Source organism: Narcine bancroftii, chromosome 10, assembly GCF_036971445.1.
Source record: "Narcine bancroftii isolate sNarBan1 chromosome 10, sNarBan1.hap1, whole genome shotgun sequence".
NCBI lineage: Eukaryota > Metazoa > Chordata > Chondrichthyes > Torpediniformes > Narcinidae > Narcine > Narcine bancroftii.
Genome location: NC_091478.1, coordinates 54,641,451 through 54,655,507, shown reverse-complemented (window position 1 = coordinate 54,655,507; position 14,057 = coordinate 54,641,451). Strand labels below are relative to the sequence as shown.

General features: G+C 49.3%; 1 protein-coding gene across 1 annotated transcript in view; it reads right to left on the bottom strand.

Annotated features, from left to right (window-relative positions):
* LOC138743825 (purine nucleoside phosphorylase-like) overlaps positions 1–14,057 on the bottom strand; it is a 30,222-nt gene that overhangs the window by 10,145 nt on the left and 6,020 nt on the right. Inside the window, 2 exon segments of the mRNA XM_069899426.1 lie at positions 1,322–1,497; positions 4,783–4,886. Coding sequence (XP_069755527.1) covers positions 1,322–1,497; positions 4,783–4,886 — 280 coding nt within the window.

The window sequence follows — 14,057 nt, the reverse complement described above, 5'->3', positions numbered from 1 at the left end:
ACATCCACTGTATCTCTCTTATCCAGCCTGCTGGTCACTTCCACAAAGTATTCCAACAAGGTTGTCAGGCAAGATTTTCCCTTCAGGAAACCATGCGGCTTTGGCCTTGAAGTGTGGATTGTGGAGGGTCACGTGACTCCCGTTGGGAACCTGGTGGGAATGTGGATTGTAGGGGGTCACGTGACCTCCCCATCAGGAACATGGTGGGAATGTGGATCGTGGAGGGTCACGTGACTCCCGTTGGGAACCTGGTGGGAATGTGGAGGGTCATGTGACTTCTCCATCTGGAAAATAGTTGGAAGTCATCTTACCTGCCAATCAAAATCAAGCCCCACCCACCAGTCAGTGCACACCTGGTCATGGTCCCATTTGTAAAGTGTTTGAGGAGATTATAGATTTCAGGTTTATTATCAGGGTACATACATGACACCACATACAACCCTGAGATTCATTTTTCATGTGGGAGTGGCAGAATTACTACTTACTGGTAGTGTCAAAATAACTATACATAGCTTATACATGGAAACAAAGAAACGTAAACAACCTGACTGCAGTACAGAGAGGGGAAAAAAATCAACAAAGTGCAAAAGTAAGAGTACTTAAATGAGTCCTTGATCGAGTTTGTTGTTGGGAAGTCTGATGGTGGAGGGGGAGCAGCTGTTCCTGAACCTGGGGGTGCGAGTCTTGTGGCACCGATACCTATTTCCTGATGGCAGCAGCGAGAACAGAGCGTGTGCTGGGTGGGGTGGATCCTTGATGATCACTGCAACTCTCCGACAGCTACATTCCCCGCAAATGTTCTCAATAGTGGGGAAGTTTTACCTGTGATATCCTGGGCTGTGTCCACTATCTTTTACAGGGTTTTCTGTTCGGGGTATTGATGTCCTTGCACCAGACCGTGATGTAGCCGGTCAGCACACCTTCCACCACACCTCTGTAGAAATTTACCAGGGTTTCTGGTGTCAAACCAAACCTCTGCAAACTCCTGAGGAAGTGAAGGGATTGACATGCTTTCTTCACGATGCCATTAGTTATATAACATCTCTGACAGTGTCGGGCTTCCCCTGCACTGCACTGCTGATTCACCAAGACTTAGATCCATGTCTTCAACGCACTGGAGGGGATGGGGAGAGGGGAGGGGCGAGGAGAGGCTCAAGGTTAGAGAAGGGGTGTGGGAGGTATGGGGCAGGGGTAATGGAAGGGATAGCAAAGGGGCAGGGGTAAGGGAAGGGATAGGAAAGGGGCAGGGCTGTGGGCGGGGAAAAGTTGGGAAGGGGAGGACCCCACCATGCAGTGGAGGAGCTGCCTGATGTGAACTCACCTTTCCTCATTCCTGCCAATGAGTGGGTTTACTCCAGCAAAGCCAGGCAGGTTAAGGTGGTCCTTGATGACCATCAGGTCACCCACTTTGAACTGTTCGTTCAGGCCTCCAGCTGCATTGGTAACAATCAGTGACTCAACTCCCATCAAGTGGAATACACGGATTGGGAAGGTGACCTGTGTACAAGAGGTGCATCAGTTCTGGGCACCATTTGTCAAAGAGCCCCACTCCCTCCACTAACATATGGATAATTGGGTGTAAATGAGCTGCAGGGGTTTCATTGGTCGGAAGGAAGGACCTTCTACCATGTATTGTACAAATTAATACTTAAAAAAAAACACCTTTGGCATAAGATGACAGCACAGTTCAGGCCCATGTCAATACTCAACAATCTAACCCTTCCCACATCTCCTCCCCCCTACCTCCTCCCTTCCCCTCCTCCTCCTCGCCTCCCCCCTTGTCCCTCCTCCTCCTTGTCACTCCTTCCTCCTTGTCCCTCCTTCCTCATTTCTCTCCTCCTCCTTCTTCTCATCCCTCCTCCTTCCCATCCTTCCTCCTCATCTTTCCTCTTCTCCTTGTCCCCTCCTCCTCATTCCTTACCTCATCCTCATTCCTCCTCATCCACTTCATCCTTGTTCCTCCTCATCCCTCTTCCTCCTCCTCCTCGTCCCTCCTCCTCCTCGTCCCTCCTCCTCCTCGTCCCTCCTCCTCCTCGTCCCTCCTCCTCCTCGTCCCTCCTCCTCCTCGTCCCTCCTCCTCCTCGTCCCTCCCTCCTCCTCCTTGTACCCCTGCTTCTCCCTGTGCCCCCTCCTCCTTCTCCCTGTGCCCCCTCCTCCTTCTCCCTGTTCCCCCTCCTCCTTCTCCCTGTGCCCCCTCCTCCTTCTCCCTGTGCCCCCTCCTCCTTCTCCCTGTGCCCCCTCCTCCTTCTCCCTGTGCCCCCTCCTCCTTCTCCCTGTGCCCCCTCCTCCTTCTCCCTGTGCCCCCTCCTCCTTCTCCCTGTGCCCCCTCCTCCTTCTCCCTGTGCCCCCTCCTCCTTCTCCCTGTGCCCCCTCCTCCTTCTCCCTGTGCCCCCTCCTCCTTCTCCCTGTGCCCCCTCCTCCTTCTCCCTGTGCCCCCTCCTCCTTCTCCCTGTGCCCCCTCCTCCTTCTCCCTGTGCCCCCTCCTCCTTCTCCCTGTGCCCCCTCCTCCTTCTCCCTGTGCCCCCTCCTCCTTCTCCCTGTGCCCCCTCCTCCTTCTCCCTGTGCCCCCTCCTCCTTCTCCCTGTGCCCCCTCCTCCTTCTCCCTGTGCCCCCTCCACCTTCTCCCTGTGCCCCCTCCTCCTTCTCCCTGTGCCCCCTCCTCCTTCTCCCTGTGCCCCCTCCTCCTTCTCCCTGTGCCCCCTCCTCCTTCTCCCTGTGCCCCCTCCTCCTTCTCCCTGTGCCCCCTCCTCCTTCTCCCTGTGCCCCCTCCTCCTTCTCCCTGTGCCCCCTCCTCCTTCTCCCTGTGCCCCCTCCTCCTTCTCCCTGTGCCCCCTCCTCCTTCTCCCTGTGCCCCCTCCTCCTTCTCCCTGTGCCCCCTCCTACTTCTCCCTGTGCCCCTCCTACTTCTCCCTGTGCCCCCACCTCCTTCTCCCTGTGCCCCCTCCTCCTCCTCCCTGTGCCCCCTCCTCCTCCCTGTGCCCCCTCCTCCTCCCTGTGCCCCCTCCTCCTCCCTGTGCCCCCTCCTCCTCCCTGTGCCCTCTCCTCCTTTTCCCTGTGCCCCCTCCTCCTTTTCCCTGTGCCCCCTCCTCCTCCCTGTGCCCCTTCCTCCTTCTCGCTGTGCCCCCTCCTCCTCCTTGTCCCTCCTAATCTTTGTCCCCCTCCTCATCCCCCATCCTCCTTGTCCCCCCTCGTCTCCTCTTCTTCCTTGTTCCCTCCCCTCCTCCTCCTCACCTCCCTCCTCCTCTTTGCTCCTCTTCCTTCTCATCCCTCCTCCTCCTTGTCCCTCCTCCCCCTCCTCACTTCATCCTCCCCACCTCCATATTGAGACACTGCCTGATTTTGCACTGTTGGGTCCCAGCCCAAAACATTGTTTCCCCTTTACTCCAATGGCCGCAGCACATGCTGCTGAGTTTCTCCAGCATGCTTGGCCCAGGTTCAATTATTATTTAATTACCCACAGTATTTTGGGGGAGGTGATGTGCTTTGCAGTCAGTGCTTGTGGTTCGGAGTCACTGCTTAAGTTTGAGGTGCGAATACTGTTGCATGTCAGAACAGGCAAATTAAACAAAAGCTCTCCTGCCTGCACGTAATCCAAATCCCTTTCCCTGCGTGTTCACGTGCCTCTTGGACACCACTATTGCATCTGCACCCCCAAGCACTCCAACCAGCCTGTTCAGCCAATCTGTGTAAATAACCTGTCCCTTCAAACTTCCCAGCCTCGCTTTGAAACAGCCGCTCTCACGTTAACTTGGAGAGAAAGATGCTGACTGCCTCCTCCATCAATGCTTCTCAAAGTTTGTATAAATTTCTAACTTTTACCACCCTATCCACTTGTGTGGCCTTTTTCAAGGATCAATGGAGCTGGACCTCAGATCCTGCTGCACATCAATGCTTTGAAAAGCCCTGCCATTAACTTGATGTCCAACCCCTTGCTTTGACCACCCAAATTGCAACACCTCACACTTTATATTTTTTTAAAACTTCGAGATACAGCACAGCAACAGGACCTTCTGCTCAATGAGTCTGCACCCAAATACACTAACGTGACCAACCCCAAACATTTTTGGATGTAGGTGAAGCTGGATCATCCGGAGGAAACCCACGCAGACATGGGTGAACGTTCAAACTACTTCGAGACAACATGGGATTTGAACCCAGGTCGTCAGAGCTGTAATATTGCTGCACGAGCCAAGCTGCACTTGTTTATATTGTTTCTTCGCCCGAACCACAACTTTGTATCTGCCACGTTGCACTGTGTGAAAACCCTCGACTCTGTTCACAATTCCACTAATCTTTGTGTCATGGATAAACCCACCCATGCGCAGTCCCCTCCATGTTTGGGACAAAGACATTTTTTCGTTTATTTGCCCCTGTGGTCCACAGTTTACAATTTGTAATCAAATAATTCACGTGATTAAAGAGCACATTCCAGATTCGATTCAAGGGTATTTGTAGACACGTTGGTTTGACCATGTAGCATTTTTTATATGTAGTTCCCGCATTATGTCTGTAACCAGCACCTGCACCCCCCACAAACACATCCCCCCCATACAGATCCACACACACACACACACACACACACACACACACACACACACACACACACACACACACACACACACACACACACACACACACACACACACACACACACACACACACACACACACACCTGGACATACACGGCGCTCCATCCCATGGCAACCCCTTCCATGGCCCCCCTCCCAAAGCCGCCCCTCCCACGGCCCCCCCTTCCCACATCACACAAGCCCTCCTGCATACCTTGTCGATTGGGTTGCCTTCATAAAAGTGGAAATGCCCCTTCATGAAGACACACTACTGGGAGCTGAGTTCGCCAAACACCAGTTTCCCCTCTTGCCCTGCGACTGAAGGAGAGAGGAGAGCTTTAAGCAGCTGCACACGCACTGCACGTGCTCCAGGTAGCAGCCACCCACTGGCTGGACCGCCCCCGCAGACCAGAGACGGCAGCGAGAAGTGCAGTGACTGCCAGAGCCGTCGTCCATGTACCTGTTTTACTGCCAATCGCTTCTTCTCTCTTTAGTGCTGTTGTCAACAAGGTTGGGAACACCTGCACCCTCCCACGCCTCATGACATGCAATGGAATCAGGGGCGAATCAGCAGAGAAGACGTCTGGATGCTAAAGAGTGGTTCTATACCCCTGGCAAAGACAATTGAGGAGTAGCATTGTTGTAAGGGCAGAAACATGGTGAAACACCGTCAGCTGCCAATAGCAGGAAGAAGCGGTGACAAGGTCTGAATGCAGAAGGTCGGTGGGGTAGAGGGAGTGTTTCTGACCCAGTTCATGACTGGACTGCGAGCAGCGCAGTGACCCTACCCCCGTCTCTGTTGGTCGGAAGCATGTGAACCACCACATGTGGAAGAGTACCACATTGTGAGACAGGAGAACGTTCATGACCATCTCCAATTGACAAGACAAGTCACCAAATGAAGGAAGTGTGTACAATTGGTGGGGTGTACTGGGGGCTGTAGTGGGTGCTGTTGGTGGGGTGTACAGGGGATGGTAATGGGTGTTGTTTGTGGAGTGTACTGGGGAATGTAGTGGGAGCTATTGGTGGGATGTACAGGGGACAGTAGTGGGAGGTGATGGTGGAGTATACAGGGGTCTATACTGGGTGCTGTTCATTGTATGTACTGGGGACTGCAGTGGGTGCCGTTGGTGGTGTAAGCTGGGGACTGTAGTGGGTGCCATTGCTGGGGAGTATTGGGGACTGTTGTGGGTTCCATTGTTGGTGTATAATGTGGACTTGATGGTGCTGCTGGTGGGGTGTAATGGAGACTGTAGCTGGTACTGTTGCAGATGTGTACTGGGGACTATAGTGGGTGCTGTTAGTGGTGTGTTCTGGGGAATTTAGTGGATGCTGTTGGTGGTGGAGTCTGAGTATTGTAGTGGGTGCTGTTGGTAGGCTGTACAGGTGACTGTAGTGGGTGATGTTGTGGTTGATGTGGTGGTGAGTACTGTGGACTGTAGTGAGTGTTGTTGGAGGGGTGCAGTTGGAACTGTATTGGGTGCCGTTGGTGGGGTGGACAGGGGTCTGTAGTGGGTCCAGTTGGTGACGTGTACTGGGGTCTGTAGTGGGTCCAGTTGGTGACGTGTACTGGGGACTGTATTGGGTGTCATTGGTAGTGTGTACTGGAGAATGTAGTGGGTGTTGTTGGTGGGGTGTAATGAGGACTGTAATGCGTGCCATTGTTGGTGTGTAATGTGGACTGTAGTGGGTACTGTTGATGGTGGGTACTTGGGACTGTAGTGGGTGCAGTTGCTGGTGTGTACTGGGGAATGTATTGGGTGTTGTTGGGCGGTGTATTCTGGATAGTAGAGGGTGCTGTTGGTGGAGTGTAGTGGGGACTGTAGTGGATATTGTTGGTGGTGTGACCTGGGGTCTTTAGTGGGTGCTGTTGGTGGTGGGGTCTGGGGAATGTAGTGGGTGCTGTAGGTGGGTTGTACTGGGGAATATAGTGTGTGCCTTTGGTGGGGTGTAATGTGAACTGTTGTGGGTGCCGTTATTGGTGTGTAATGTGAACTGTAGTCATTACTGCTGGTGGCGTGTACTGGTGACTGTAGTTGGTACTGTTGATGGTGTGTTCTGGGGAGGGTAGTGGGATTTTTGTTGGTGTGTACTGGGCACTGTAGTGGGTGCCATTGGTGGTGTGTACTGGGAAATGTAGTGGGTACTTTTGGTGTTGAGTAGTAGAAGGCGCAGGTGTACAAAGCTGCAAAGAGCAGTGGGAAACTGGAAGATTGGAAAAACTTTAAGAGATAGCAAGGGGTTACAAAGCGGGTAATAAGAAATGGGAAAAAGGATTATGAAAGTAAATTGGCACAAAATATAAAAACAGAAAGCAAAAAATGTTATAAATATATAAAATGGAAGAGGGTGTCCAGAGTTAACATAGGACCCTAGGAGGATGAGAAAGGAAAACTGGTAGCAAAAAATGAGGAAATGGCCGAGGCATTAAACAAATAGAAACATAGAAGATAGGAGCAGGAGTAGGTCATTTGACCCTTCGAGCCTGCTCTGCCATTCAACGAGATCATGGCTGATCTTAAAGTTCAGTACCCCGTCCCCGCCTTCTCTCCGTAACCTTTAATACCCTTATACTGAAGAAATATATCTAATTCACTCTTAAATATATTTAATGAACCTGCCTCTACTGCCCTCTGTGGCAATGAATTCCACAGATTCACCACCCTCTAGGTAAAGAAATTTCTCCTCATCTTGGTCCTAAATGGTTTGCCTATTATCCTCAAACCATGGCCCCTGCTTCTGGATTTTCCCATCATTGGAAACATCCCATCTGCATCCATTCTGTCCAGTCCTGGCAGAATTTTATATGTCTCTATGAGATCCCCTCTCAATCTTCTAAACTCCAGTGAGTACAATCCCAATTTGCTCAATCTTTCCTCATAAGTCATTCCTGCCATTCCAGGTATCAGCCTGGTGAATCGCCTCTGCACTCCCTCCATTGCAAGAACATCCTTCCTGAGATAAGGTAACCAAAACTGCACACAATGCTCCAGGTGGGGGCTCACCAAGGCCCTGTACAGCTGCAGTAAGGTATCTTTGTTCCTATACTCAAACCCTCTTGATATGAAGGCCAACATACCATTTGCCTTTTTAACCGCCTGCTGTACCTGCATGCTCGCCTTCAGAGACTGGTGTACAAGTACCCCTAGGTCTCTCTGCACTTCCCCATCTATTAATCTATTGCCATTCAAATAGTAATCTGCCCTCTGGCTTGTATTACCAAAGTGGATAACCTCACATTTATCCACATTGTAGTGCATTTGCCATGTATCTGCCCAGTCCCTCAATTTATCCAAATCACACTGGGGCTTCCTGACCCCCTCTTCCATGCACACAACCCCTCCTAGCTTAGTGTCATCTGCAAATTTGGAGATATTACATCCAATCCCCTCATCCAGATCATTAATGTAAATTGTGAACAGCTGGGGTCCCAGTACAGATCCCTGTGGCACCCCACTGGTCACCTCCTGCCACTCAGAAAATGAGCCATTTATCCCAACTCTCTGTCTTCTATCTGCCAGCCAGTTCTCAATCCACATCAATACTTTGCCCCCAATCCCATGAGCCTTGATTTTGGAAGCCAGTTGTTTATGCGGAACCTTATCGAAGGAAGTCCAGGTACACCACGTCCACTGGCTCTCCCCCATCTATTTGACCTGTCACCATCTCAAAGAATTCCAATAGATTTGTTAGCACGATTTACCTTTTGTAAATCCATGTTGACTCCGTCCGATCCCTTCTCTGCTATTCATATGCTCCGCTATTACATCGTTAATAATAGATTCCATCATTTTGCCCACTACTGATATAAGGCTCACCGGCCTATAATTCCCCGCTTTTTCTCTACCCCCCTTTTTAAATAGTGGGGTAACATTAGCTACCCTCCAATCCCATGGGTACTGATCCTGAGTCTATCTTGTTCTGGAAAATAATTCTTAAAGCATCTGCTATCTGAATGGCCACTTCCTTAAGTACCCTAGGATGTAGATTATCTGGCCCTTGGGATTTATCTGCCTTCAATCCCATCAATTTCCCCAAGACCATGTCCTTAGAGATACTGATTTCTTTCAGTTCCTCCCTTGCATTAGTCTCTATGTTTCCCAACATCCTTGGGAGGTTATTTGTATCCTCTCTTGTGAAAACAGAATTAAAGTAAGAATTTAATTGGTCTGCCATTTCCTTATTCCCCATTATATATTCCCCTGATTCCGACTGCAAGGGACCTACTCTGGATTTCACCAATCTTTTCCTCTTGACATATTTATAAAAGCTTTTGCAGTCGGTTTTTGTATTTGCCGCAAGCTTACTTTCGTAATTTATTTTTGCTCTCTAGATTAATCCCTTTGTCCTCCTTTGGTGCATCTTGAACTGCTCCCAGTCTTCGGTTGTGGTACTTTTTTGGCCAATTGATATGCTCTCTCTTTGGACCTAATGCTGTCTCTAATTTCCCTTGTAATCCACGGTTGAGTCACCTTTTTTGGTTTATTTTTATGCCAAACCGGTATAAACGATTTTTGCAATTTCTCCATTAGATCTATGAATGCTTTCCATTGTCTATCCACAGTCAACTCCCTCATAAACACCACGCAATCAATCTTACTCAACTCCCGTCTCATACCATCATAATTCCCTTTATTTAAATTCAGGACCTTAGTCTCGGTTTTAATTTCATCACTCTCCATGTCGAATGAGAATTCGATCATATTGTGATTGCTCCTACCCAAAGGGCCTCGTACAACAAGATTGTTGATTAGCCCCTTATCATTGCATAATACCCAATCTAAAATGGCCTGCTCCCGAGTTGGTTCCTCGACATATTGGTCTAGATAACCGTCCCGTAAACATTCAAGGAATTCCTCCTCCTCAGTATTTTTACCAATTGACTAGTCCAATCTATATGTAAATTAAAGTCTCCCATGATGACAGCTGTTCCCTTATTGCACGCTTTTCTAATTTATCTTTTAATGCCTTCCCTCACCTCTACACTACTATTTGGAGGCCTATATACCTCCCCCACTAACATTTTCCCCCCCTTGCTATTCCTCAGTTCTACCCATATAGATTCCGCATCTTCTGAGTTAATATCCTTCCTGTCAATCGTGTCAGTCTCTTCTCTCACCATCAATACTACCCCACCCCCTTTTCTTTCTTGCCGATCCCTCCTAAATATCGTATACCCCGGGATGTTAAGTTCCCAGGCTTGCCCACCCTGCAGCCATGTTTCTGTAATCCCAATCAAATCAAATTTGTTTATCTCAATTTCCACAGCTAATTCATCTACCTTGTTCCGAATGCTTCTTGCATTAAGATATAAAGCCTTCAGATTTGCTTTTTTCACCCTCCTTGCTCTTTCTGATTTTTTACTTTCGATGCCTAACCTAACTTTTCCTGTTTTATCTTTTCTGTCCTTTGCCCTATCATACAGGTTCCCACCCCCCTGCCAAATTAGTTTAAACTGCACCCGACGGCTGTACCAAACCTAGCTGCCAATATATTGACCCTTTTTGGGTTTAGGTGTAACCCATCCTTCTTTTAGAGGTCAGGCCTTCCCCAAAAGAGATCCCAATGATCCAAAAGCCAAAACCCTGTCCTTTACACCAGCCCCTCAGCCACACATTCATTTTTCTTAACCTTCCATTTTTGTCCTCAGTTGCACTTGGCACAGGTAGCAAACCTGAGATCACCACCCTGGCTGTCCTATTTCTTAGTTTCTGTCCTAGCTCTCTGTAATCCTTTTTCAGTACTTCCTCCTTTTTATCTATGTCATTGGTACCCACATGTACCAAGACATCAGGCTGTTCGCCTTCCCCTTTTAGAATACCCTGGACCTGATTTGAGATATCCCGCACCCTTGCACCAGGGAGGCAGCACACCATGCGGGCATACCTATCTGGCTCACAGAATCTCCTGTCTGTATTTCTGACAATGTATTTGTGTCAGTCTTCATGGTGAAAGACACGTCCAGCATGCCCAAGTGCAGAGTTAAGGATGCGAATGTTGGGGAGGGCCTTGATGAAATAGTTGATACAAAGGAAGTAGTGATGGAGAAACTAATGGAACAAAAGCCAGACAAATCACCTGGTTGTGATAATATGCATCCAAGGGTTCTGAAGGAAATGGCAGAAGTTATAGTTGATGCATTGGTGGTCATATACCAAAATTCCTTGGATTCTGGGCAGGTCCCGGCAGAATGGAAGACAGCAAATGTCACGCCACTTTTTAAGAAGGGATGTAGGCAGAAGATTGGAAATTATCGGCCAATTAGCTTGACGTCTGTAATTGGAAAAATGCTTGAAGCCATCATTAAAGATGAAATAGTGAAACTTCTGGAACATAAGGGTTCAATCAAGCAGACGCAGCATGGTTTTAGAAAGGGAAGATCTTGTTTGACAAACTTGTTAGGATTCTTTGAGGATATAATGGGTGCGATGGATAGAGGGGAACAGGTTGATATTGTACATTTGGATTTCCAGAAAGCGTGTGATAAGGTGCCACACAAGAGACTTATCAGTAAGTTACAGGAAAGTGGAGTCCAGGGAAGTATATTGGCCTGGATTGAAAATTGGTTGTCTGACAGGAGGTAGAGAGTCGGGATAAGTAGGAGTTTTTCAGGTTGGCAGAGAATGGTAAGTGGGGTGCCACAGGGGTCAGTGTTAGGCCCACAACTGTTCATCATTTACATTGATGACTTGGAGGAGGGGACAAAATGTGGTGTAGCCAAGTTTGTGGATGACGCCAAAGTGAGTGGAAGAGCAAACTGTCATGAGGATGTGGAGAGTCTGCAGTGGGATATAGTTAAGCTGGATGAGTGGGCAAAAGTCTGGGAGATGGAGTACAATGTTAGTAAGTGTGAGGTTATCCACTTTGGCAAGAAAAATAAAAGAGCTGAATATTATTTAAAGGGTGAAAAACTACAGCATGCTGTTGTGCAGAGGGACTTGGGAGTGCTTGTGCATGAATCACAAAGGGTTAGGTTGCAGGTGCAGCAGGTTATTAAGAAGGCAAATGGAATGTTGGCCTTCATCGTGAGAGGAATTGAATTCAGGAGTAGGGAGGTAATGTTGCAACTGTATAAGGTACTGGTGAGACCGCACCTGGAGTACTGTGTCCAGTTCTGGTCTTCATATTTGAGGAAGGATATACTGGCTTTGGAGACGGTCCAGAGGAGGTTTACCAGGTTGATCCCTGAGATGAAGGGGTTGACTTATGATGAAAGATTAAATCGTCTAAGATTGTATTCGCTCGAGTTCAGAAGAATGAGAGATCTTATAGAAACATACAGTATTATGAAGAGTATGGATAGGATAGATGTAGGAAGGTTTTTTGCGCTGGCCGGGGAAATTAAAACGAGAGGACACAGTCTCAAGATTCGGGGGAGTAAATTTAGGACAGAGATGAGGAAAAATAGTTTTTCCCAGAGAGAAGTGAATGTTTGGAATTCTCTAACCAGGGAAGTGGTTGAGGCTGCCTCATTAAACATATTTAAAATTCGGTTAGATAAATTTTTACATGATAGAGGAATTAGGGGATATGGGAAGAAGGCAGGTAGGTGGAGGTACGTCGTAAATTAGATCAGCCATGATTGTATTGAATGACGGAGCAGGCTCGATGGGCCATTTTTGGCCTACTCCTGTCCTACTTCCTATGTTCCTATGTTAGTAGGACAGCAGTTAGTGCTGTTGGAGGGGTGCATTTGGAAATGTATTGGGTGCCGTTGGTGGGGTGTACAGGGGACAGTAGTCTGTACTTTTGCAGGTCTGTACTGGAGACTATAGTGGGTGCTGTTGGTGGGGTGTACAGGGGTCTGTAGTGGGTGCTGTTGGTGGGATGTTCTGGGGACTGTAGGGGGTGCTGTTGGTGGTATGAGCGGAGGACTGTAGTGGATGCCATTGGTGGTTTGTACTGGGGTCTGTAGTGGGTGCAGTTGGTGGTATATAGTGGGGACTGTAGTGTGTGCTATTGGTGGTGTGTAATGGGAACTGTAATAGGTGCTGTTGGTGGGGTGTACTGGGGATTGTTGTGGGTACTCTTGGTTGTATGTACAGGGGACTGCAGTGGGTGCCATAGGTGGGTTGTACTGGGGACTGTAGTGCGTGCTGTTAGTGGTGGGATTTGGGGAATGCAGTGGGTGCTGTTGGTGGTGCGTAAAAGGGACTGTAGTGGCTGCTATTGTTGGGGAGTACTGGGGAATGGAATGGGTGCTGTTGGTTGTGTGTACAGGTGACACTAGTGGGTGCGGTTGTTGGTGTGTACTGGGGACTATAGTGGGTGTCATTGGTGGTGCGCACTGGGGACTGTATTGGGTGCCATTGGTGGTGTGCACTGGGGACTGTATTGGGTGCCGTTGGTGGTGTGTACTGGGGATTGTATTAGGTGCCGTTGGTGGGGTGTAATGGGAACTGTAATGGGTGCTGTTGGTGGGGTGTACTGGGGATTGTAGTGGGTACTCTTGGTTGTATGTACAGGGGACTGCAGTGGGTGCCATAGGTGGGTTGTACTGGGGACTGTAGTGCGTGCTGTTAGTGGTGGGATTTGGGGAATGCAGTGGGTGCTGTTGGTGGTGCGTAAAAGGGACTGTAGTGGCTGCTATTGTTGGGGAGTACTGGGGAATGGAATGGGTGCTGTTGGTTGTGTGTACAGGTGACACTAGTGGGTGCGGTTGTTGGTGTGTACTGGGGACTATAGTGGGTGTCATTGGTAGTGCGCACTGGGGACTGTATTGGGTGCCATTGGTGGTGTGTACTGGGGACTGTATTGGGTGCCGTTGGTGGTGTGTACTGGGGATTGTATTGGGTGCCGTTGGTGGGGTGTAATGGGAACTGTAATGGGTGCTGTTGGCGGGGTGTACTGGGGATTGTAGTGGGTACTCTTGGTTGCATGTACAGGGGAATGCAATGGGAGCTGTTGGTGGTGTGTACAAGGGACTGTAGTGGCTGCTATTGTTGGGGAGTGCTGGGGAATGGAATGGGTGCGGTTGGTTGTGTGTACAGGTGACACTAGTGGGTGTGGTTGTTGGTGTGTACTGGGGAATGTAGTGGGTGCCATTGGTGACGTATACTGGGGACTGTATTGGGTGCCATTGGTGGTGTGTTCTGGGGATTGTATTGGGTGCCATTGGTGGGGTGTACTGGGGAATGAAGTGGGTACCATTGGTGGGGTGTAATGAGGACTGTAGTGGGTGCCGATGTTGGTGTGTAATGTGGAGTGTATGTGGGTACTGCTGATGGTGGGTACTGCTGATGGTGGGTACTGCTGATGGTGGATACTGCTGATGGTGGGTACTGTTGATGGTGGGTGCTGTTGATGGTGGGTACTGTTGATGGTGGGTACTGCTGATGGTGGGTACTGCTGATGGTGGGTACTGCTGATGGTGGGTACTGCTGATGGTGGGTACTGTTGATGGTGGGTGCTGTTGATGGTGGGTACTGTTGATGGTGTGTACTATTGATGGTGTGTACTGGGGACTGTAGTGGGTGCAGTTGGAGGTGT